The sequence below is a fragment of the Podarcis melisellensis genome, assembly GCF_964234715.1.
Source record: "Podarcis melisellensis genome assembly, chromosome: 3".
NCBI classification, from domain to species: domain Eukaryota; kingdom Metazoa; phylum Chordata; class Lepidosauria; order Squamata; family Lacertidae; genus Podarcis; species Podarcis melisellensis.
In genome coordinates, this window is record NC_138530.1 from 31,198,881 (window position 1) to 31,224,680 (window position 25,800).

Below are 25,800 nucleotides of genomic sequence, written 5' to 3' on the forward strand. Positions count from 1 at the left end.
CTTGACAGGCTTTTAATGTGCTATACAACTAATTTATTGCTTAACTGAATTGTGAAATTTGAAATGGGGAGATGGCTAAAAATATATGGAAAAGTCTATTTTTAGTAGTTTATTGGTAAAGGTATCTGCAGCTTTACTATCTGATCACAATTTTTAAGAAAATCTAGCAGAATTAACGTATACCAAGTGCAATGGTACGAGGTATGTGGTTTATTGCAATGAAGATTTGACTGCAGAAGCTGTGCATTATCCCCCAGTTTGAAGACACTCAGTAGATATATGGAAATATGCGATATGGTACACGTTGACAGTATTTTTCCCATGCTAAGCCATATTTTTTCTTACATTGACGTTCATCACGGGCTTCTCGATGAATAAGCAAACCAGTAAAGTATATGACATAGAAATATGGTAAGATGTGGTTGATCCCTGTAAGAACACATAAACAGTTATTTTTCCACTCTTCACCTGAAAATGTAAATAAGGGTTTTTTTGTTGATCACTTTAATGCTAATAATTTATAACTGGGTTTTAATATTGACTTTCGGTTTCTTTATTAGATTTCAAGCTTGAACATTATATTTATATGTCAGAATTTATTTTCTCTGTTTTCTATGCTGATAAAGGAAAAAAGAACTTACTGTCAAAAAGACAAACAGAACAATATACTTATGGTGTATTATCCCACCTAGCTGTCATCTTACAACAATTTTCAATTAGATCAGGGGTGGGGAACATGTAGTTCTCCACATGCTATTGGACTCTCAACTCCCATCAGTCGCAAACAGCATGACGTATAGTCAGGGATGATGAAAGTTGTGGTTCAGCAATACAGTGGTGCCTCGCAAGACGAAATTAATTCGTTCCGCAAGTCTCTTCGTCTTGCGTGTTTTTCGTCTTGCGATGCACGGTTTTCCATAGGAATGCATTGAAAATCAATTAATGCGTTCCTATGGAAACCGCCTTCCCCGACCTCTTCTAGCGGGCAGCATTTTAAAATCGCCCGGGACAGCGGAGGACTTCTCCGCTGTCCGGGGCGATTTAAAAGCCCCTGGGAAGGCAGGCAGGGGGGACAAAGACTTTTGCCCCGCCGCCTGCCTTCAGAAGAGGTCCAGGACAGGCTTCGCGGACCTCTCCGCAAGGAGCGGGAGCGCTCCTTGTGGAGAGTTCCCAGCGCGCCCAGGCTTCGCGGCCCCGCCGCCGGGCTTCGGGACATCGTTCCAAAGCCGGGCGGCGGGGGGAGGCTTTCCCGCCCCGCCGCCGGGCTTCGGGACATCGTTCCAAAGCCGGGCGGTGGGGGGAGGCTTTCCCGCCCCGCCGCCGGGCTTCGGGACGTCGTTCCGATGCCGGGCGGCGGGGGGAGGCTTTCCCGCCCCGCCGCCCGGCATCGGGACGATGCCCCGAAGCCGGGCGGCGGGGGGAGGCTTTCCTGCCCCGCCGCCCGGCATCGGGACGATGCCCCGAAGCCGGGCGGCGGGGGAAGGCTTTCCCGCCCCGCCGCCCGGCTTCGGGACATCGTTCCGATGCCGGGCGGCGGGGGGAGGCTTTCCCGCCCCGCCGCCGGGCTTCTGGACATCGTTCCGATGCCGGGCGGCGGGGGGAGGCTTTCCCGCCCCGCCGCCCGGCATCGGGACGATGCCCCGAAGCCGGGCGGCGGGGGGAGGCTTTCCCGCCCCGCCGCCCGGCTTCGGGACATCGTTCCGATGCCGGGCGGCGGGGGGAGGCTTTCTCGCCCCGAAGCCGGGCGGTGGGGGAAGGCTTTCCCGCCCCGCCGCCCGGCTTCGGGACATCGTTCCGATGCCGGGCGGTGGGGGGAGGCTTTCTCGCCCCGAAGCCGGGCGGCGGGGGAAGGCTTTCCCGCCCCGCCGCCCGGCTTCGGGACATCGTTCCAAAGCCGGGCGGCGGGGGGAGGCTTCAAAAGCCGTCCGGGGGCTTTTAAATCACCCCGAACAGTCCCGGGGCGATTTAAAAGCCCCCGGTTAGGTCCAGGACCTCTTCCCAAGGCGGCCGGGGGCAAAAGTCTTTGCCCCCCCGGCCTGCCTTCAAAAGCCGTCCGGGATAGCAGGAAGCGCTTCCCTGCTATCCCGGACCGCTTTTAAAATGCTGGCGGTGGGGAGCAAAGCCTTTCGCCCCCGCCGGCCTTCCTGGACCTCTTCTGAAGTCCGGAGGGGGGGAAAAGGCTTTGCTCCCCACCGCCAGCATTTAAAAAAAGGTCCCCGAGATTTCCCTATGGGCTTTCGTCTTGCGATGCAAGCCCATAGGGAAAATCGTCTAGCGAAGCGTCGCAAAAACCGAAAAACCCTTTCGTCTTGCGGGTTTTTCGTCTTGCGAGGCATTCGTCTTGCGGGGCACCACTGTACAGTATATGGAGGGCCAAATTCCTCACCCATTTTGATCCCATGTTCTGTAAAAATGAATTTCTCCCCTAACCCTCCAGAGGTATTAAGAAGTATAATATCTTAGTTAATAACAACCACTGGTAGGAATTTGAAAAACAGGTCAGAGGCAAAAATACAAATTAAACAATGGGATTGCACACACTCTCACACAGACAAATTCACAAGGCCAATGTCCAAGCTGAATAGTTCCACCCTGAATGAATGGTTTAAGTGAGGGCAGGAAGCAGCCTTGAAGTCAACTCTTAATTGTTTTCTGCCTTGGACAATAGGTGGTGAAGTATCACCTACATGATGGCCTGCCACCCATGCAAAACATGCAAGATTTCACTAGAAGACACTTTACTATCTTACCACACGGTAAGGACCAAGCCAGAGCCATGATGATATCTCCAAGGTAGTTTGGATGGCGCACCAAGCCCCACCAGCCAGAGACCAGGAGGTTTTTTCCAGTTGCAGTGGGAATAACTTTCAGGTCTGTATGGTGATATACAAATAAACATTATTTGTACCCTGCAGACGAGAACACACTGTGTAATATTAATATATATAGAAAGCACTGATAGAAAACCAATTTGCCTAAGCAGTACTTACGGGCAACTTTTGGATCCTTTGGATTTCTTCGAAATACGTTTTTCTGTGAATTCGCACCACGAAAAATGTAATAGCCAAGAACTTCAGAAAAGAAAGAATAAGCAACTATTATTTCCTTGCAGAACTTGCCAACAGCACACAGTCCATTGTCTTTTCCAATTTTACATTAATACCAAGTGACAAGAGCAATGTTCTTAGGCATTTATTATTGTCCAGTTTTTAGTCTTGTGTACAATTGATGTTGATATTACAAATTTACTTGCTCACTCTGAGGCTGCTTCAGCTCTGGAGAACCCCTGGCCAGCCCCAGAGGCACCATTTGCCTGCAAGAAACAGCTGCACAAGGCTTTGGGAGGCAGAGACACAAGAGGGCATCAGAGGAGAGAGAGAAGGAAAGAAAGTTGCCCATGGTACCCCTGACCATCATTCAAGGCACAAAAGCCACTGCTATACAACATGAAATAGAGATGGAGAATTATTTGCAGTTTTTATAGCTACTCTACTATTGAACAATGACATTCAAAGAGACCGATGGCAAACACCCTCTCTAAAAATTACTTGTTTTACTAACTGAATTGTTGACATCAGTTTGGGTCAGGAAAGGGCTTTCTCAACTGACCATGAAATATTATTCCTTCAGGAGACCTGAAGGTTAATTGTGCTGGCTGATAAGAGATATGGGAGGCCAGTAAATCTAACTGTGTGTAGATTGTAACCTTGCCAACCTTGAGGCCCACAAGAGAAATACCAGCTGTAACTTGCTGCACCCTTTTTTCTTTTCTTTTTTCTTTGTTACTTCTCTGGGACAAGGGGTGGGAGGTTTTTGATGTGGATGCTTGTGTGCAACAATTCATACCACTCAGGGTGAAAGTCTGAATGGGTTGGAGTGGGGGTGAAAGGTGTTAACTTAGTCTAAAGCTACAGGGTGAGAGTCCGTTGGCACAGAGTGGAACCCTCTTTGTGTGAGTAACGGGGAGTGAGTGGGCAACTTAAGTGAAAAACAATGTGGGCACCATTGCTAAGATCATTGGTTGTTTAACCTGTATAAATGATTTGTGTTTGATTTTCACTTAGGTATTTGGTTAAATTGGATATTTTAATTTGTCACTGTAGTTTTGCTTGTTTACAAAAAATATGACAGAATTGTTAACTTGTTGCTTATTGGGCCTGCGTATATGTATATGATTTTGTAATTTTTGTATTTTTTCTGCTTATTTTTCTTGCTCTGTGATTGAAAATATTTGAATAAATCCTGAAAATAAATTGATATATTAAGCATTCCCATAAAGCATCCAGAATGCTTTTAAGTAAAGCAGTATTTCATTTTAATTGCCACTTACTATTCAAGGCTACAATTGCACAAGCTGATAACCAAGAAAGTTCATTCGGATGTTTCACTAAATAGAAGGCTTGCAAGCTGTAGAGAAAAGGAACCCACACCAAGTCTCCAAATGCTAGCATGAACCCAAAACCATCATGGATGATGTCCATTGTTGTCAGAATAGCTTCCTAAAAAGTTAAAAGAATTAAATGAGTACTGACCTGAATTTTGTTAATGGTCAAAATATTTTCACTATACTGTATTGTTAGGGTTGTGTACATGTGGAATATGCAGCAAAGCACACATAGACTGAATTTACACTTTTCTAAAAATCAGCAAATGTTTTTCAGCAATGATCTCTCAATGCCTTTTACAATTCAGCTATCTAGATAGGCAGATGAGAGCTAAAACAGGAGAAACTAGTACTAGTTTCTCACTCTGCTTCCCCTTCTCTCACACATAAACATCACACCCATTCACACCAAAACTCTTACCCCATTCATTCATTCATTCATCCATCCATCCATCCATTATCTCATTCATACTCACACACCCAAGACAACCTGCCCCAATGCACAGCCACCTATTTTGTGCTTCACCCTTTGGCTAAGAAAGTTAGCGAATCTTGTAGATTACCACCACAGAATGTACAAGATGCCCCCTCTTCCAAAACTGAAATCACTTTGCAGGCTGTATCCTTGATGCCCTCATCCTGTCAGAGAAAGAAGAGCCAGTAGGCAGACACTGAACATGGCTCATTCTGTGGTCAACCCTTAGAGCAAGACTGCTAGAACTAGAAGATCTGGCATCTCTTCTGAGATGGCAGACCAGGTAGCACATAAGACACAGCCAAATGCCTTCCCCAATGCCCACAGCAGTCTTCCCTGCCACTGGAGGTTGCTCCAGGTGTTGGTAAGGTGTCTGGTTTTGGGTATCCATAGGGAAGAACCCAGAAGCCCACCTATATGCTGTCTACAGAAAGATGCAACCCCTTTCACTTGACAGAGGGAAACAAGTTATACAACAATTTCCTCATACGCTTCATGAACAGCCTAGCCCACAATGTTTTTCAGCCAATCGTTGTGATGATGAGCCAATCATATGCTTGTTATATCAAAGTAAGAGATGTTTTTCTCCACAACCAAAATGGGGATACTGAGAAACATGAGGGAGGCACTAGCAGGATTAGAGGAATCACAAAGTTTGCAGAAGGACAATACATTTTTTTTAAAACAACAACTCCAAAAGGAGGCAAAAAAATATATCCTACCAAATAGCCATAAGCATTACCTCATTCCAAAGTGCATCGACCACATAAAGGAGCTGGAAACTATTAACCAGTATCATGGACAAAGATGGCATATTCAGATGTTGCACTTTCATCTCAGTCAACAGCATTGCCAAGTTAATAACAACCTTAAAAAAATTAAGTTGCACATTAAAATCAACTTTTATCTTACAACTCTGGTGAAACAGTAACACAAGTTTCAATGTTAAATTCATTTCAAAGCATTTTCCTCCTGCTCACAAGTATTTTACTCGTGTATAAGCAGAGTTTGACCTAGTGTGTGCTCTATTCCCTTTAACCTTTCTATTTATCTTCCCATATTTGTATTTTAACTCTTATAAATTAAACAATAGCTATGTAAAATGATACTTGCAGCTGTGAACATTGTACAACTAATGCTGCCGTGATAATGCTGCTGTTTGTAGTGTATAATATAGTGTCATCATATTGTTAGTATTTCCAATATTTTGCAATCTTTTCTTGCAGTACATTTTTCATTTTAAGAACTTAGTTGTCTTATTTGTAAAATCAAATATGATGCGGGGGCAACTAGGGGCGCATCGGAAAATGGCTGACAATAACATCTCTCCGACCCACACGAGGTAATTAAGAGGCTGTGATGGGAGTAAACAACCTCCCGGCCCCCCCAAGCGTGGGGGGGGGGCTGCCGTTGCCTGCTGTGCCCTACACCACCCCCGAATTTGAGGGGGTGGGGGCACTAGGCAGAAAGCCCTTGTGTGGATTTCAGCGCTCCTGGACGCTGTCTCTGATTCGCGCCTCTAGCTGCAGCAACTTCAAAAGAAACAATTAGGAGGAAGCTAATGCACATATTTCAAGGATGAATGGGGAGTAAAGACTGCTAACCGAAGAGATCTCGGAGAAACAAGACTGGTCGGAGGAACAGGAATAAATCATGAGAAGACACACCAAGGCTCGGTATGTTTGGCAACGGGACTGGATGGGGGAGGGGAAAAAACTTTCCTTTCTTTTCTCTATGTGATTAACCAAGAATCCCCCCTCCCCACAAGTCAGAAATGCCGTTTAAATGACTTAAGCTGAGGATTTAAGACTGTGTGGAGATAATTTTCTAACCAAAGCATGTTTTAAGGAGACCGTGGAATGTATAAGAGCTTTGGAGTGACGCAGTAAAAAATACCAAAGCCATTTTGGCAAGTTCTGTTGAAAGACTTATGTCTGGGAGGAGTAGATTTGTTTTCATATTGTGAGTGAGCCTCCTCAGAGGGACTAAAGAAGGCGACAGTTTTGCGAGACTGATGATGGAAAGAGAGCTTTTATTTACGAAAGTGATGATATATGGAAACCATCTCGACATGATGATTGGACGAACGGAAAATTCACACAGGATTATAACTGGTGTTTACCTGCTTAAGTAGATTATCAGAAGAGATCATAAAGAAAAAAAGAAAAATATACGAACGAGATGAGATGTGAGAACAGCAAGAGAGGACAGGTCAGAATTATGAACATTATTTGGACAGATTTGTGGATATTAACGCAGCAGCAAGAAGATGATTGGAATCCCCTTCGGAAATTGAAATATGGGTCCCCCCAACAAAAAATTTAAAATTCGGCTTTGTAATTCAGAATTTATGTGATGTGATTTGATTTGATTGGTCGGTTAATAAAAATTATTTTTTAAAAAAATCAAATATGATGCAAAAATAGATTTAAACACTTACTCACCCAGCCAATTAGCCCTGGTCGTAACTCACAGAAGTATTTCAGGTCAAAATTTCTGATGCGAGGATTTAATTCACGTCCCATAAAAAAGTCATAAAATATATTCCCTACAAAAATAAATAAATTGGACCACAGTATAATATTGGCTACTGTACTGTTACTGGGTTTTATCCAAGTCACACTTAAAGTAGTCCCACTGAAATTAATGTACTTAAGATAGTCAGACAGGATTTCTGCCTAGAACTTCTTACAAGACATAGTTATGCCAAACCTGCCCCATATTCTTAAAATACACTGAAAAGAAAAGTGGGTACACATTCTTCTATAAGTTTAATTTATTATAACTTTACAGGAGCACACAATCCAATAAGAATGCTTTTTATCAAGGTACATGCAAATTAAATTAGTAATTATGTAAATAGCATGAGCAGATTAAATCAGACAAAAAATGCATTAGAAGTTAAATGCATGATTCCTCTTAGTGCTTCACTGAAAGCCCCAAGATAGAGACTATGGAGCAGAGGAACTGGGTTAATGTAGTTCGTAATGACAGTACTTTTGACACACAGAAATGCATGAGAACAAAAAATAAACACTTACCAGAATTTCCCCCAGGTGACAATTCTTGTTCAGGTGCTCTTAATGAACGGGCATAGAGATAAATGCTTAACACCACAGAAAAAACTGTAGCACTGAGAGCAAATTGTAGGAAATGGTCATATATATAGGAAAACTCCATTTCAAAATACAGAGAAATTCCTACAGCTGCAGCTGTTAGGATAAAAGAATGGAATCCTTGAAGGAGAGAAAAAAAAACAGATTATGTGAGACACAAGTAAAAAAACCAAACACTACTCTAAAAACACACTTAAGAAAGTGAATGTGTAGAAACATTGTAAATCATTTTCCTAATTAAATCATCTTAATAAAGTAGGCTCTGATAGAAAATTTTATGCCAGAAATCTTTGTATTTAAGGTTTCCAATTTGGCAATATTTATACACAATGTGAAACCCTAAGGCTGCAATTCTGTATTCATTTACCTTGGAATTAACTACACTGAACCCAATGGGACTTATTTATATAAAAAATAATCCATTTACTATAATAAAAAACTTGAAGCTGCTTACATGAAAAATAACAATGCAACCTTCAATAAAAGTTCTTCAAACGCTTAGCCCCCCCAACTCCCTCATTAAAAATAAACAGAAAGCTCTTGGGCAAGCTTGGCTAAACACATACATCAGAGCTTTCCAAACTTTTTATGTTGTTGACACACTTTTTTTTGCATGCATCATTTCGCGACATAGTAATTCAATTTCACTAGCACACCCGGAGGTGAAACTAACCCCTTATAAGAGTGTCTGAGCAACACACCTGCACACTGTAGCCAACACATTAACGTGTTGCAACACAGTTTGGAAAGCTCTGACATACATTTTAATTACAGTCATCCCTCGGGTTGAATGCGCTTCGGGTTGAGCGTGTTCGAGCTGCGCTTTGTGGCAACCCGGAAGTAACGGAGCGCGTGTGCATGCGCTCAAAATGACGTCACGCGCATGCGCAGAAGGTAAAAAAGCGGTGTGCGCAGATGTGCCGTCACTAGTTACGTTTGCTTCTAGATACGAACGGGGCTCCGGAACAGAATGCTATCCGTGTCAAGGCACCGTTGTAGTTGGCACACCAACACAAGCTGGTAATGGATGAGCTGAGCCACTGAGGTCAGCTAGGTCTCTAGTGATGGATCTAGCAAGCACCCCCAAACTCTGTACAGTCGTACCTTAGAAGTCGAACAGAATCCATTTCAGAAGTTTGTTCGACTTCCAAAACATTTGGAAACCAAAGTGCGGCTTCTGATTGGCTGCAGGAAGCTCCTGCAGCCAGTTGGAAGCCACAGAAGCCCTGTCGGATGTTCGGCTTCCAAAAATAGTTCGCAAATCGGAACAGTCACTTCCGGGTTTGTGGCATTCGAGCGTTCCGAGAACTATGCTGTTTGAAAACCAAGGTATGACTGTACTTGCTCCTTCAGAGGGAGCACAATGTTCAGTTTCTGTTAATTGATTCTCATGGGAAACTTGCAGATTCTGGCTTCAAACAATTAACTCAAGGCAGTGTCAATTTACTCTTGGCAGAAAGCCCAGGTCAGCTTGACCTAGAAACTGCTTACTCTGATTGGTTAACGACCAGCATTCAACTCTTAACTAGGGATTGCTAGCTCAGTTTGATGTGAGGTGTGTTAGGAGTAGAAGTGCTGTGTATGGTTTTGAGAGAGAGAGAAAGAGAGGATTTATTTTGCTTTTATTTGTATGCAGAAACTCTGCTGGTTTTATTTTCTCCTTTTTAATAAATCCTGTAAATAGTTATTCTGAGTCTAGCTGACTAGTCATTACTGCCGCAACTAGCTTCTTCGCTGTGCAGGAAAACTCTGCTACGTTTGGGCTAAAGCCAATAGGGCTATGCCTGACACTTCAAAGTTCCATGAGGTTATGGGCATTGTGCTGCCAGCCTGAGTTGCGGTGGTGTCAGCATCAACGGCGTTGGTTCCAGTAGTTCCAGAAGTTGTTGTTCCTGGCTGGTTCCTGACCGTGGTGAGCTGGTGACGCAGCGGACAGAAGGACAACAGCTGCAGCGTGTGAGTGCTGGGTGCTGTGGTTCCTGTTCTCTCTCTCGGTGGTCGTGAGTAGCTGGTTCCGGGTTCCAGGGACATCGCTCTCAAGATGGCCTCACAACCAGTTCAGATGGCTTTTGAGCGTCTGAATGACTCCAATTACTTGCTGTGGTCGGAACGCATGCAGGCAGTGCTGCAGAGGGATCGTCTCTGGCAAGCGGTGAGTAAGTTTCCTGCGAAGCCTGATGATGAAGACCTCGATAAAGACCAAAGAGCAAGGGCCACAATTGTCTTGGGGCTGGAAGATTCCCAGTTGCCGTATGTGAGGGGAATCAAGACAGCTAGAGGTGTGTGGCAAGCACTTAAAGAACTCCATGTGCGTGAGACAGCGGTTTCCAAGCTGTTCATTCGCAAGGCATTGTACAAGGCAATGTTACAGCCTGGGGTTACAATCCAGGAACACCTACACAGTTTACAGTTAAAGTTTACTGCGCTACAGGAAAGAGACTGTGCATTAGACCAGCAGGAGAAGGTGGCTATTATTTTGAGTTCTCTCCCGGAAAGCTGGGATAATTTAGTTTTGTCTCTAGAAGGCATGCAGGAGCGTGATTTATCCGTCAGTTACGTTACTGGGCGTTTGATTGAAGAATGGCAGAAGAGGCAAGAAAGGTCGTTGGCTGCAGAGGCTTCTACAGGCGGGCGGTTTGGAAGGTGTTCTCATGCCGTGCCAGAGGTGAAGCAAAAGCAGTGTACCGGTGAGGAGTCAGCGTTTGCTGTTAGGCGTTGTTTCCGATGTGGGTCCTCAGCGCATCTAAAACGACAATGTCCGGAGTTGGTCAAGTCTCAGTTGCCGGTGCAGGAGCAGAGACGAGATCAGCAGCAGCAGTGGAAAAAGAAATTCTTCAAACGAAAACAGTCGGCTCAGCTGGTGACCGGCGAGGTCAAGATTGCTGATGAGAAACAAGCGGTCTGGGTGGTCGATTCGGGAGCATCTCGCCACATCGTAAACTCAGGTGACTTGTTTGTTTCCAAGAACTCAGCACAGCGCAGCCAGGTGGCTCTAGCAGACGGAAGTACTTCCGAAGTGATTTCAGGGGGTGCAGTTTTTGTTCCTTGTCTTCGTGAATGCCTGCAAAATGTACTTTGTGTGCCTTCATTAAGGAGCAATCTGATGTCTGTAGATTGTTTGCTAAAAGCTGGGTTTAAAGTGTATTTTGAAGGAGACAGTTGCATCATTAAGAAGGCTGGTGAGATTTTAGGCACTGCTAAGTCAGAGGGAGGCTTGTTTTGGCTTAAAGCAGGATCTCAAGTTGCAGCAGTAGTCAGTAAATCTCAGCCTGCAGTGAATAACAAAGCTATACATGACAACTGTGTGCACTTATTGCATAGGAAACTGAGGCATGCTTGCTGGAAAAGTGTACTAAAAATGTCTGAATTGGCTGATGGGGGTGATTTAAAGAGTTGTAACAAGTACCTTGATTGTAATGTTTGTAAAAAGGTTAAAACCCACAGAGTCTCTTACCCCAGAAGTGACAGAGTTAGTGAGTCACCGCTACAGCTGGTTCACATGGACGTAATTGGTCCATTTGCTGTAAGCAGGGGTGGATCGCGTTTTTCATTAACAATTGTGGATGACGCCACACGTTATTCTTGGGTTTTTCCCATGAAGAACAAGGGTGACGTGTTCACTAAGTTTAAAGGCTGGGTGGCATCTGTGGAAAGATTTCTGTCCACTAAACTTAAAAGGATTCAGACGGACAGAGGTGGCGAATTTATGTCAAATGCCTTTAGAGATTGGTTACAGAAGCGTGGCATTGGGCATAGAAAAACAAACGCTTTTTCCCCAGAGGAGAATGGCGTTGCAGAGCGAAAAAACAGATCTTTACAAAATATGATGTTTGCCATGCTTGATGATGCTGATTTGCCCATGTCTTATTGGGGGGAGAGCATGCTCACCGCGTGTTATCTCCAAAACAGGCTCTTTCATCAAACAATAGGTACAACTCCGTACTTTAAATTGTTTCAGAAAAAACCCAAAATTGACCATTTGCATGTGTTTGGATCAAAAGCCTGGGTATTAATTCCAAAACAAATGAGAAAGAAGGGAGATCCTAAGACCAAACAGTTAGTGTTTGTGGGTTACCAGGAGCTGGGAAAAGGTTTCCGCTTTGCTGAAGGGACAAATGGCATTGTGATCTCCAGGAATGCCAGTTTTTGTGAACATAGTGGCTGGGAGAGGCTACATGCCAATACTGAGGTTTGGTTTGAACCTTCCCAGGAGATTCATGACTCTGAAGCTAAACATAGAGAATCAGAGTCTGAGGGGGAGGAAAGTTCAGATAAGAGCTCTCAAGAAAGTGGAGTTAGCCAGAGACCAGTTGCTAAGCAACAAAAGAGAGGTTGTAGTTCTGAAGAGGAAAGTGGGTCAGAAGAAAAATTTTCTCCCAGAAGATCTAAAAGACAAAACAAAGGAGTGCCTCCAGTGCGTTTTTCTCCTGATACTGCAAATGTTTTTAGTGTGATTGCAGAACCCAAGAGTTTTCAGGAGGTGTTAAAGTTACCAAAAGAGGAGGCAGAGCGCTGGAAACAGGCAATGGAGGAAGAGATGTCCTCTCTGAATGAGCACAAGGTTTTTACACCAGTAGCAGCGCCTGAGGGGGCAAAGATTGTAGGCTGCAGGTGGGTGTACAAACTTAAACCTCTGGTGACAGGAGAGTACAAATACAAAGCTCGTTTAGTGGCTCAAGGATACTCTCAGAGGCCTGGAAAAGATTATGACGAGACTTTTTCCCCTACTGCTAAGGGGGACAGTGTAAGGCTGATTCTAACGCTTGGAGCAAAGAGAAAACTCCTGTTAAACCATTTTGATATCCAGACTGCATATTTACATGCATCAATATCAGAAGACCTGTATCTAGCCGAACCGCCTGGTTATGAGACAGGTTCCAATAGAGTGTTAAAATTAAACAAAGCTCTATATGGTCTCAAACAGGCTGCAAGATCTTGGAACAAATGTTTCCATGAGGCCTTAGTGTCATTTGGTTTCAAGCAGAGTACAGCTGACAATTGTGTTTATGTACGTGGTACAGGCAGTGATCAAGAGTTTTGTCTGATCTATGTAGATGATGTATTGTATGCCTGCAAAACAGATAAACAAACTAAGAGGTTTGCCGAACAATTGTCCAGTAAGTTCAAAGTGAAAGACTTAGGCCCGGTTAGGACATATCTAGGGTTGGAAGTGTGCTGGGCCCAAGATGGCAGCTGCCTAATTAGTCAGCAGAACAAAATTAAACAACTACTGACTACATACAGAATGCAGGATTGCAAAGGGGCAGTGGTGCCTATGGATCCAGGTTTCATAAAAACACTTCATACAGATGAGAGTCCTGAATTTGAACATCCTGATGTATATCACTCTGTAATTGGAAGTTTATTGTATCTAGCACAGTGGTCCAGACCTGATATTAGTTATGCAGTAGGCATATTAAGTAGATTGGTCTCAAAACCCACACTAAATGCCTGGAAAGGGGTAAAACAAGTTCTGAGGTATCTCAAACAGACAATTGGCTATATGTTACAATTAAATTCTTCAGAGGATGAAATGTTGAGTTGCTTCTGTGATAGTGACTGGGGAAATTTGCCGGATAGAAAATCTGTCACAGGACTGGTCATAATGGTCGGTGGAGCTTTAATCAGCTGGCGGTCACACAAGCAAGACGTTGTAAGTGTGTCATCAACGGAATCAGAGTACGCCGCATTGAGTGAATTGTGCAACGAGGTGATTTATTTCAAGCATTTGTTAGCAGATTTAAATGTAAATTGTGGAGAACCAGTACAAGTTTACATTGATAATCAAGCTTGTATAACTTTAAGTAAAACAGAGGGTTTCAAATCACATTCTAAACATATCTCTGTAAAATACCAAAATGTGCGTTGCTGTGTACAAGACAATATAATCACCTGTACTTATGTATCAAGTGAAGAAAATGTAGCAGATGTGTTAACTAAACCATTGGCAAAGGTAAAGAACAAGCGAATGTGCAAGGGTTTAGGTTTGCTGGAAAAATGATCTTCTACATAGGTGTATTTGATGTTAATTGTCCAGCAGAATCTGTGAGGGGGTGTTCAGTTTCTGTTAATTGATTCTCATGGGAAACTTGCAGATTCTGGCTTCAAACAATTAACTCAAGGCAGTGTCAATTTACTCTTGGCAGAAAGCCCAGGTCAGCTTGACCTAGAAACTGCTTACTCTGATTGGTTAACGACCAGCATTCAACTCTTAACTAGGGATTGCTAGCTCAGTTTGATGTGAGGTGTGTTAGGAGTAGAAGTGCTGTGTATGGTTTTGAGAGAGAGAGAAAGAGAGGATTTATTTTGCTTTTATTTGTATGCAGAAACTCTGCTGGTTTTATTTTCTCCTTTTTAATAAATCCTGTAAATAGTTATTCTGAGTCTAGCTGACTAGTCATTACTGCCGCAACTAGCTTCTTCGCTGTGCAGGAAAACTCTGCTACGTTTGGGCTAAAGCCAATAGGGCTATGCCTGACACTTCAAAGTTCCATGACACAACACCATCCAGAGCCAATACAAAGCCAAATTAGCACATCTGGGAATCACCCATCCACATGGACTCTGTCTTTTCAGGATTCAGTTACAGCCCACATCTAGTCCATGATTGCATCCAGGCATGGTTTAAGACATGCATGGCCTCTCCTGATTCTGTTATTACTGAATGAAATAGAGCTGGATGTCATCAGCAAAGCAGTGACACTTTGCTCCAAATCTAATGATCAATGGTATCAAGAGCCACTGAGAATTCCAGGAGAATCAACATTGTCACATTTCCCTGTCCCTCTCCTGAAGGATATCATTCATCAGCAACTCAGACCAAGTATGTTAAGGACAAGAATTCAAATTGTATTATGACTACAACAATATATGTGTAATGAAAATTTAGCCCGTTTAGACACATATTACACTAGAAGTATAAAACAAACTATGGTTATGGCCATTGACCATTACTGAAGGCTACCACACCTACAGACAAGTACTAAGCAAGTGGAAAATTAAAAGCAGACAATCACCTGTAACCATATAGCTGAAAACCCAAAGCATCATTTGGCATGATAACTGAACCATATATTCTCATGTTTGCAATCTCATAATTATAGGTTACCAGTTTAAAAGTAATGCTTAATTTAAAACCTAATTACCATTTATCCTGTATTCCAGTCTCATTCCATTGGAAAGTGGGGTCCCTTCTACGATCTTAAAAGAAAAAGAAAAAAGTCTTTTCCACCTAGATTCAGGAGTGGTAAAGCAAATTATAGGGAAAATCATTTTTTAAAGAACCTGTTTCCTTTCTACATTTTGTAGAATAACAGAGCCACTTAGCCAAGAGAAGGGGGAAATTCTAAACCTTGCAATTACATGATAATCCCCATGATATAAAACTGATTGCATAATAATCTGCAGTTTAAAAACTATAAAAAATAGATTAACCATGGCTCTTTCCATGCAATCACAAATCCCAAAGTTGGCATAGAAGAATAACACTCATACAACTACAAAAATAAGCTATCTAGAAGAAATATTTGTATTAATTCTAATAATTTATATACCACCTTTGATTTAAAAAAGAAATACTAAGGGGATTAACAGATCAATAAAACAATGTATCACAAGAAAACCAGGTCAGAAAAAAACAAATTAAAATATTGATCACAGTAACCAGAAGCCAGTATTAATTGTCAGGAAAATGCCCAGGTAAGCAGACAGATTTTCATTTGTCAACATAAACATTCTATGATCAATCTGCTTGATCATCACAGGCAGATCAATGTACAAGGCAGAAACCACTATGTAAAAAAGCCCTTTTCAGCATCACTGTAAGATGTACATCTTCAGTCCATGGCATGGTTCCTAAGGCTGCCTCTGCAGACCACAGTGATTGAGATTGTCACAATCCAGCTCACCACTCCATCAAGACATGTGTCTAAAGCATGCCTGGATAACTCCTAAGTCAAATGTAACAGAGAAACAGGGCTGAGTGCCCCAGATCTCCTGAAGGTTTCATATAGAATCTATGATGTAAAATAGAATTGTGTACATTCCTGTTTGGCAGGAATGTAGTAGGAACACTGAAAATTGCAACGATCATTCTCCTCATCAATTATGGTCCCTCAAATCATCATTTTCATTGGTTTTGCTTTGTGACAGCCATAATATTTTTAAAAATTGTGACACACACAAAATAAAAATGCATTTTTGTAAACGCAGTATACAAATTTATAGTTAAAGTTTTACCTTTCCTATTGGGAGTAAGTAAAACAGAGCTTGGAGAAAGAACCAAAGAAGAAAGACACCAAACACTCTTGTCTCCCATAAACTTTCCAAAGCTGGGAGGGAGGGAGGAAAATTCAGGACACTGGGGTCTTTCTGAGTACACATCAACAACAAGTAAAATACAGTTCCAGGAAGGAGAAAAATCATTAAAAAGGCACCTGCAAAACAAACACACAGAATCAGAAGTTAAACAGGAAACAAAATGAAGCATTACTACAACAGAAAAACGGTGGTCAAACTACTCAGTTGTTACAATATTACAACTCAAAGATCACCCCCCTCCCCACACACATACCAGGACTGTTACCTATTTTAAGATATAATGCTTTCATTGCCTAATGGAGAACAATTTGAAATGGGTGACATAATTAAAGACTGCATCTATACTTTTAGCAATTGCACAGAAATGATATTGTCTAAACTTTAAGGTACGAAAGGCTCTTGGCCAGCAGCAGGTAGCCACAGAGATGCAAGAGGAAGGAACTACAGTGGAACCTCAGTTGTCAAACGTAATCTGTTCTGGAAAAGACCATTCAACTTCCGAAACGTTCGACAACCAAGGCTCAAGTCAGCAAAATCCATTGAAAAAATGGATAAACACACCTCGGACGCCATTCAACTTCTGAGGTGTTTGAAAACGGAAGCGTTCACTTCTGGGTTGTCAGTGTTCGAAAGCCGAAACGTTCGACTTCTGAAGCGTTCGACAACCAAGCTTCCACTGTAGTCCCAATTCTAGTCACTTGCCCAGATAACTGATGACATGTAAGCATAGTAGCTGATGTCACACAGAAAACATGATTTCTGGGGAAAGATTATGTAATAAAATTCATGAAAAACCACTGTCATTATGTAACTATTTATTGGGTATTTTGGGATTCAAGAAACCACTACCAGGAGAGGTCTCAAACTGACTTCTAATGGAAATGGTAGCTCTGTATATACAATGATGTGCATACAGAGCTGCTTCCCTCCACTTAAGTGAATTTGGAAAAAAACTATATGAATGCTGCAGTACACCAAGACTATCATACCAATTTTTCCTCCAAACTCTAGTTCCTTTGTCTTCATGCATACTTTTACAACAGGTTTGGGTTTCTCAAAAATTCTCTCTTCTGAATACATTTCTTCTGTTCTCTTCTCCTCCTTCCTTGAATGCAAATTGTAGCGTTCGAGGATGCGCTCTCTGGCACGCTCAGATTCAATTCTTTGGCGCTAAATACCATAGTGAAGGGAGAGGAAGTCATTTGCAATCATATTGCACCACCTGCTGGATATATCCCTCCATTCAAGTAATACTGCCTGAAAACCCCTCATTTCTTTCATCCCAAATCTGCTAATCAACACTGCCATACACTCCCTTCTCATACCAACTAGGTCCAGCCTCTTCCTCAAAAAAAACCCACAATTCCTTTTCATCAGTACATTTATAACACAATGCACACAGTCATTCTTAGCAGGATAAGAGCAACCTATTCCTTTGTCAACACTCTTTATAACATATTCAAGATCCTTTCTCTACATTCTATCCATTTTATCATGTCAAAGTTCTTTATAAAATATTCAAGATCCTTTTTCTACATTCTATCCATTTTATCAAGCAATACATTTAATGCAGATATTGTAATCTCAAGGATTGAAGAGCAGCTAACTTTAAACATCTAACCAGAAGGTTTCCAGAAACAATAGAAATTTGAGTATGTTGAATACTATTATTTCATACCTCTAGAGTGTTGTGAGATGAGTAATTCACTTCTGTGATATCTGGCTCCCCATTATACTGGTTGGTATTATTTTCATTTAGTTTCTGGATTAAAAAAAAAGAATTGAGTGTTTCCATTGTAGTAAATATTATCAGTTTTTTAAGAAAACCTTCCATTCCACAACTAATCATAGATTGCCTTTATAAATTTCTGATGTGTAGCACAGACAAACAAGAAAACCAGGTTTTATGGAACCCTTGAATGAAATTCTAAAACAAATAACTTTGGGAAGTACCTGGTTTAGTTTTAACAGTCTCCAAATCTAAGTAGAAAAGGAATTTGTGGAACAGTGGAGAAGTGGAAAATCAGTATATGGAACCTGTGGTGTGCTCCATATACCTGACTTTTTTATGTCTGTGCCAACTTTATTCTGACAGTACTCAATTCCTTCTACTTTCTTTGCAAAGGAAGAATAAATTGAATAGTGCATGAAATCTGGTTTGTTCAAGGAACAGTTGCTATGTGTTTTTGTGATTCCAAACTACAAAAAGTGTAGCTACTGTCAATCTATATTGCCCATAAATTTTCTATATTTCGGTTTAGCTGTATGTGAACATAGCTTGACAAAGGGACTAGACATAAAAATTAATCAACTCAAATACCAAAGGAATCAAATTAGGTTCCCCAATCATATTCTTTTCATTTTTTGGTTCTCTGCTTTGAGAGGAAGAACGACGTCTGTGTTTTGCTGGTCGACCAGGTGAACGAGATCTAGAGCCTGATCTAGATCTGCTACCACTGCGTCTTGAAGGGGAACCGGAGGAAGAGCTACTTTTTCTAAATCGAAAAGATGACATAGACTGAAAAATAAAAAAAAATAGTTACATCATTAGCTTTACAAACTAGTAGGTAGTTATTAATATCTCTAAATCTTCTATTTAAAAATATTCATTGTTTACATTACATTTCCAAGCACAAGTCAAAGTGTTGGTGCTGACCTTTAAAGCCCTAAACAGCCTCGGACCAGTATACCTGAAGGAGCATCTCCAACCCCATGGTTCTGCCCAGACACTGAGGTCCAGCACCAAGGGCCTTCTGGCGGTTCCCTCGCTGCAAGAAGCCAAGTTACAGGGAACCAGGCAGAGGGCCTTCTCGGTAGTGGGACCCGTTCTGTGGAACGCCCTCCCACCAGATGTCAAAGAGAAAAACAACTATCAGACTTTTAGAAGACATCTGAAGGCAGCCCTGTTTAGGGAAGCTTTTAATGTTTGACAGACTAATGTATTTTAATATTTTGTTGGAAGCCATCCAGAGTGGCTGGGGAAACCCAGCCAGATGGGTGGGGTATAAATATCATATTATTATTATTATTATTATTATTATTATTATTATTATTTACATTAATTCAGTTTTTTGGTAACATCGCTTGAAGGTGGATCAAGAAATTGAAAAGAGGTGAAATGAAGAAATAGTATGGCACCTTACTATTCAAGCTTGAGATTTAGGATTTGTATTTGTAAAGCACAACTGCCACCTCAGTCTAAAACCAAGGTAGCTGTAAAACCATAACAAATGTGCTCAACCTTGAAAGCTGATGTGTGCAGCTCTACTCTTACTTAGGGGGAAATCTAGATGTATGGTGATTTATGTAGGTGATAACCCTACATAAATAAATATGAAATTGCATAATCCCAAACATTAGCACCAATATTGAAAATAAAGCACAGCTTATTTCAACAAACATTCAACATATATTTAAAATACATTTGTTTGGAAAATAAATATGATTTTTATTTGAGTTGCTAAAACACACCCTAAAATACCATAGTAGTTCATTTAGGACTTTAAAATATTCTGCACACATGCTGATTAGATGTGGGATCAGGATGTGGGAGATATATGCGTTTTTAAGAAATTCAGCAACCCCAAACATTGTGTGTCAGATGTGAACTGATACAACCAGAGCAGTTATTACTGAATCTACTTGAACATAAAGGATACAAATTTCTTCAGTTTCCTAAATGCCTGATATACTACAAATTTTCAAAGCTGAGCCCCCAGCAATTTTTTAAAACTGTGGCTGTACACGCATTAAAAGGTAAAGGTACCCCTGCCCGTACGGGCCAGTCTTGCCAGACTCTGGGGTTGTGCGCCCATCTCACTTAAGAGGCCAGGGGCCAGCGCTGTCCGGAGACACTTCCGGGTCACGTGGCCAGCGTGACATCGCTGCTCTGGCGAGCCAGAGCCGCACACGGAAACGCCGTTTACCTTCCCGCTGGTAAGCGGTCCCTATTTATCTACTTGCACCCGAGGGTGCTTTCGAACTGCTAGGTTGGCAGGCGCTGGGACCGAGCAGCGGGAGCGCACCCCGCCGCGGGGATTCGAACCGCCGACCTTTCGATCAGCAAGCCCTAGGCGCTGAGGCTTTAACCCACAGCACCACCCGCGTACACGCATTACAATCTGTTTAATGACTTTTCAAGTGTTCAACAAACTCCATGGCCATGGTACAACACCTGCATGTGGAAAATTCTGTTGATACTGCACAGAATGCCCCTCAAAGCATTTTATAATGGGCTAATCTTAAAACATACAAAATCAATAAGGAAAAGGAGCAGAATGGCTTGATATATAGTGCAACTTCACAAACCATGGGTAGTGTTCAATGCTCTCATTCCATCAGTGCAAGCACTTTTGGCTGCACACTGGAACTTCCACTTCGCCTCCCAACGTGCTCTGAGGGTCCCACCAAAATTCTGGAGTAGTTTGGGGATGGCACAGCATGAGCCTTCTGTTATACAAATGGAAATCCTTGTGCTAATGGAGCAAGTGCATTGGATACCACCCCACAGTTTTATCCTCATACTGCAGGAATATACACAGAAGCAAATATTTAGGACTAATGACTGAAGTGTAGGCCAAAGGGTTCATCAGTAACCAAACAAATGAGCACTTCTTGTTATGATTATTTACTCTAGAGACTAATTACCCTCATATCACTTTCTTTTAGCTGAAGCTCAGTTCCATCTTTGTATTTTACTGTGTAAAGATGAGTTCGGTCGTCATAGCTGGTTACTTGTACTTCATAATACAAAACACTTCCAGGCCACCGGCCCATTACCACTTCTTCATCAGCAAACTTTCTCCTGGGCATGTTTCAATCTTGGGGAGAAAAGTGGAGGAAATTAAAGTTGTTAGCATAGATGTTGCAAAAGTCAAGTCATGCTTTGAGTCTAATGAAATTAGACAAAGTCACCTGTGTGCTGAATGAGCTAAACGGAAGAAATGTATGAGCACTTAACAAGAGTTACTGTATTTCAACGCATAATGGTCACCACCGTGCAGTAGTCGAACCCCCTCTTTTTCGGGCCCTAAAATTGGTCCCCAGAGCAATCCCTGCATTGCAGGGGTGAAAATGCCTTGCCAGTGGGACATTTTGTTTTGCTCAACAGCATTTCCCTGCTTTTGTAAATGAAATGGCTCTTGGCGCAGCTGTTTCCCAGCCTCTTCCTGTTTCCCTGTGGGCCCAGGGCTGCCTGCGGGACTTGCCTGTTGGTCAAGTCAGCCCTCAGCCCACAGAGGATGAGGCAGCCCCGCACAGGGAGCAAGGGCAGCGACAGCTGAGGAGGCCTGGTCTGAGAGCCAGTGACAGAGGAGAAATGTGATGGCAAGGTCTTGCCCATGGATGTGCCCAGTGTCTGGTAACTAGCGACAGTAGAGCATGCAAGCCTCTGGGTTCTCCATGTGATGCTTGCGGGGCAGGGTCAGAGACCTAGGTTATGTATTTACCATATTTCACTGTGTAATTGTCACCACTGCATAATAGTCACACCCCTTTTTAAAAAGAAAAAATGGCATTAAAAAAGCAACCATTACATAGTACTAGTATTTTACTCCAGTTCTAAGCTGCACAGGTGCAAAAAAAGAGTGTAGGATTTTCCCCTCTGTTCAAATATATTAGTTCAACACACACACGGGAAAAATATGAAACTACACAAACACAATGGGAAAACAGGTACTAGAGCACTATGTGCTACAGAGTTTATAATCTATGCTTTCCCTATTGCAGTCAATAGGCTTAGGACTGCTTAACCTAGCACTGGACTGTAGCTTGACTCCATTCATTGAACTGATGTTAACGAAACGCCCCCATTTCAAAAAGGTTATGACAGGTCCAAAATATTTTTGGGCCCAGGGTGACATCTTAAAATCCATTAAATGACTTGCTTTCTTGTCAGACGTTAGCTCATAAACAAGGGTTGGAACAAGGATCCATCCCTTTAATCAACACATAACTGTTAACTCTGCACTGCTATTCGTACTTACATGTAAGCCCACTGAAATTAGTGGGGCGTACTTCCTGGTAAAAATACACAGAACAAGCTGCATTTCAGGTGCAGGGGGGAGAGGCCTCTCTGTTTAAGTGTATACCACCTCAGTGGCTTTATACAGTGAAGAGGTTTATAAAAGTAATAAATAAATGTGGAGCAAGAAATGGAATTTTTACTTCTAGAAAAACACAGTGCAAGTCAAATAGTATCTGTACTGAATTAAATAACAGTTGCAATGATACCAAATTTCTCAAGTGTGTGCTTGTTATTTGGTGTAGCAATTTAGGACACAAATGAAACAAAATTAGATCTTAAATTGCAGGTGTGCTTGCGAAGATTGATGCAACAGGCACAAGTCTCCCACATAACACATTTAGCCCTGTAAGCATAAAATACTAAGCACATCCATGTTATACTGGATTTTTGTGCAACAGTACTCCTTGTTGACTATGTCAGGTGCACTTGTCTGAAATCTCCACTAAATTAATCTATGCACTTCAACATAAATTAAAGAGCAAAAATCCTGTTGATGTCTGCAGGCGAGTATTTATTGAGACTATGGGATGTACCACCAGCCCCATGAGGAGTTGTAAGACATCTTCAAGGAGTGCATATCAATCCCATGGAATGACAGCTGTAGTGAAGGAAAGCACTCAGGAGCCTAAGACTTGGGTAGATTCAGAGTGTGGCCCGGCAGCAGACCCTCACTGGATGTGGAAATAACCGGATCTTAACATCACTCCAAAGTGATCTGAAAAGGTGCTGTATGTTTCCTTCTGCAAGGCTTTGGGAGGTGACTAGAAAGTATCATTTTTAAAAATATTTCTAATATTAGTATGTTATTACTACTACAGCTTGCAAATCCTCATATATACAGCGTATACACATGGCTGAATGAAAAGCTTTCACACATTTGTCTGCGGAACAGGTTTTTGTATAAGGCTAATTAGAAGTAGAATCATAGAACTGTAATCTTGGAAGGGACCCCAAAGATCATCTAGTATTGCCAGTTTTAAATTTGGATGGTGCCACTTAATTAGCTTCAACAGCAGTGTAATTAATGACCTTAGTACTGCAGCCTTAGGATTCCTTCCAGCAGCATTTGCAGTTTTACAATCATTTAATATGAAATTCACACATTTGCAGTGGTTTCAAAGGGGACCTAAAAATCAAAAGCCCCAGTGAGTTGTCCTGGGAAACTGCAGACGGAAGTGCAAATTCCCAATTAACCATAAAGCTCATTTGGGTGACCATAGGCTACTATGTCTCAGCCTCCTAGGTTTGAAAATAAAATTGGGAGCGAAACAATCAGGCACAATATTTTGAGCTTCTTGGAGGAAAAGTGGAATATAAACGAAATAAGTAAGTGTCCTCTATTCACTTCTCCCCAGAAACTACCAACGAGAGGGGTGCATACGTCAGAGCCGGAGATAAACATTACTATTATTATTTTTAAAAGGTGAACTTCCATCCCAACGGGAATATTTTTCTAAAACAAGTTCCACCAAGTTCCGTGGAGCTGACCCCCTAGTAAAGATGCTTAGCATCGCAGCCCTCAAGAGCTGCTGCCATCCCTGCGTGTCGCGAGGTGCCTGCGATGCTCTCCGACCTTTTCGCTCCGCGGCTCTCAGGGGCGGGATCCGCTTTTCGCAGAGGGGAGAACAACTCGCTCGCGCGGGCTCTGCGGCGCCCCAAACGGCCCACGAGAGAAACTTAGCGGCCCCTCGCGGGTGGGACTGAGGGGGGAGTAAAGAGAGGCGACGCGCGGCTCTGGAAACAAAAGAGCCTGCCGAAAGGTCGAGGGGGGAGCGACGGCTGTGGGAGGCAGAGGCTACAGCCTGACGGCACCCAGGCCTCAGAAAATGGAGGCGGAGGGAGAGAAGGAGGGAGGGAGCAGAAGGAGGCGGCGACCGCCCGGTACCCTCCCTCGCAGGACAGGCGCCGAAGGGGTGTGTCCCGGCCCGCAAACAACGCGTCCTCACCTGGTCGCTGCGCCCCCGCCGCGTCGTCTGGCACGGAGGTCTCCGCCGAGCAGTGCGAAGCCTGGGCAAGCGGGCGAAGGAAGGGGGCGAACTCAACGGCAGCAAGAGCCAACCGCCTCAAGCGACGGTTACGGGAGCGAGAGCGGGCAACGTTCCAAATCCCTCCCCCGGGTCCCGCTGGGAGGCGCGAAAGGCGAGGCGCCAAGCGCCGCCATTGGCCAAGCCGCGGCGTTTGAATCCGTCTCGGCGGCCTCCCATTGGCTGAGAGTCGGTGGCGCGTTCCTCCCTCTCGCGCCCCGACGCTCAACCTCCCGAGTTCCGTTCCAAGTTATGCCTCCGCTTCAGCCAGTTGACATAGTTCACTCCGGGGAGCTGAGAATCCTGTAGCGGAGCGCCAAAAGGACCCGCCTCCTCTCAAAGCTCCTCGCTGCTGCTGCTCGTCCTGCTCTCTGCGAGTGATGGAGAGGGGAGCGGGCTCTTCCCCTCTCCTTCCAGTTTGCACATCTGAACAGATGCAAACGTGTCGATAAGTGGGTTCCCAGATGAAATCAAGGATGGTGGGGACGCCGCCCAGAAGTTCCCGCTCCCACTGTGGATGGCGAAGCGTAGTTTTAACGCGCACGCGGGGAGTTTGGGTGGGTGTGCAAAGCAATCGGCTCACGTTTGTGTCAGCGCAGATCAGGCAACACCCGCCCACCCAGTCCCTGTGCACTGAACCGCTTTATGCCAAGAAAAACAAAAGATGCAGGAAGTCCAAAGCGGTGCAAACCCCACGCCCTGAAATTTGAAGAGCTTCGCATATACAGAACCATTTGCGACTGGTGCCTTACTGTTACTGAACTGCATACGTCCGAAATTTTAAACACCTCTTCTATTTCCAGCAGCCGATGGTCTTTTTAACCTGCAGTTCTGTCTTCTGCCCGATGGCTTTGATGGTAGAGAGAACGAGCGTGACCCTCATTTCGAAACAAGACCATCCTAGACGTTTATTTTCTTGAGTGCCTTTCATCAAAAGGTTCCAAGGCGGTGATCAAAAGTCTGACGAACGATTCACAGGCTATATAAATGCAATACAAAACCAACCCATAAACATAGCAATAGGGAACAGGAGAAGAGACAGACTAAAAATAGGCTGGCTCTGTAAGGATTGCGTGAGGCACATAAGGGGGTTCAAACCTCCGTTTGGGAGCTTGCAAGGTTTGCTGCTGGCTGTGCCAGTGAGTCTGGAAGTGCTGTGGTGTCACCTGCCATTTTTGCATGTTCAGGTTGTGTGTGTTTTCCCTCCCTTCCCTGTTGAAAATGCATTGGTAATAGTGGCTATTCAGCTAGCATAGTAACTATGTGCCTTAAGTCCCAGCATATTGGCATATTGAACCAGCTGCAATCCTATGCATATGCTGGGATAGCAGTGGGAAGCAGCAGGAAACGGCGCTGGAATAAGGGAATTTTCCGCAAAAAAAAGGGAAGGTTGACAGCTATGGTTATGGTTTAGGATTGTTTTTATTTTGAATTACATGGTGGTGGCACCATAACCT

At 43.2% G+C, this 25,800-nt stretch overlaps 1 protein-coding gene across 1 annotated transcript; it reads right to left on the reverse strand.

Annotated features, from left to right (window-relative positions):
• Window positions 1-96: 96 nt before the first annotated feature.
• On the reverse strand, window positions 97-25,506 carry LBR (lamin B receptor). Its single transcript, XM_081904056.1, has 14 exons — window positions 24,266-25,506; window positions 20,942-21,114; window positions 18,615-18,812; window positions 17,973-18,056; window positions 17,284-17,464; window positions 16,214-16,410; window positions 15,121-15,175; window positions 7,901-8,095; window positions 7,304-7,407; window positions 5,602-5,727; window positions 4,331-4,499; window positions 2,991-3,071; window positions 2,751-2,873; window positions 97-429 (listed from the first exon to the last, which is right to left on the reverse strand). Exons 2-14 carry the CDS (start codon window positions 21,104-21,106, stop codon window positions 269-271), a joined length of 1,839 nt encoding a protein of 612 aa, XP_081760182.1. The 5' UTR covers window positions 21,107-21,114; window positions 24,266-25,506; the 3' UTR covers window positions 97-268.
• Window positions 25,507-25,800: the final 294 nt, after the last annotated feature.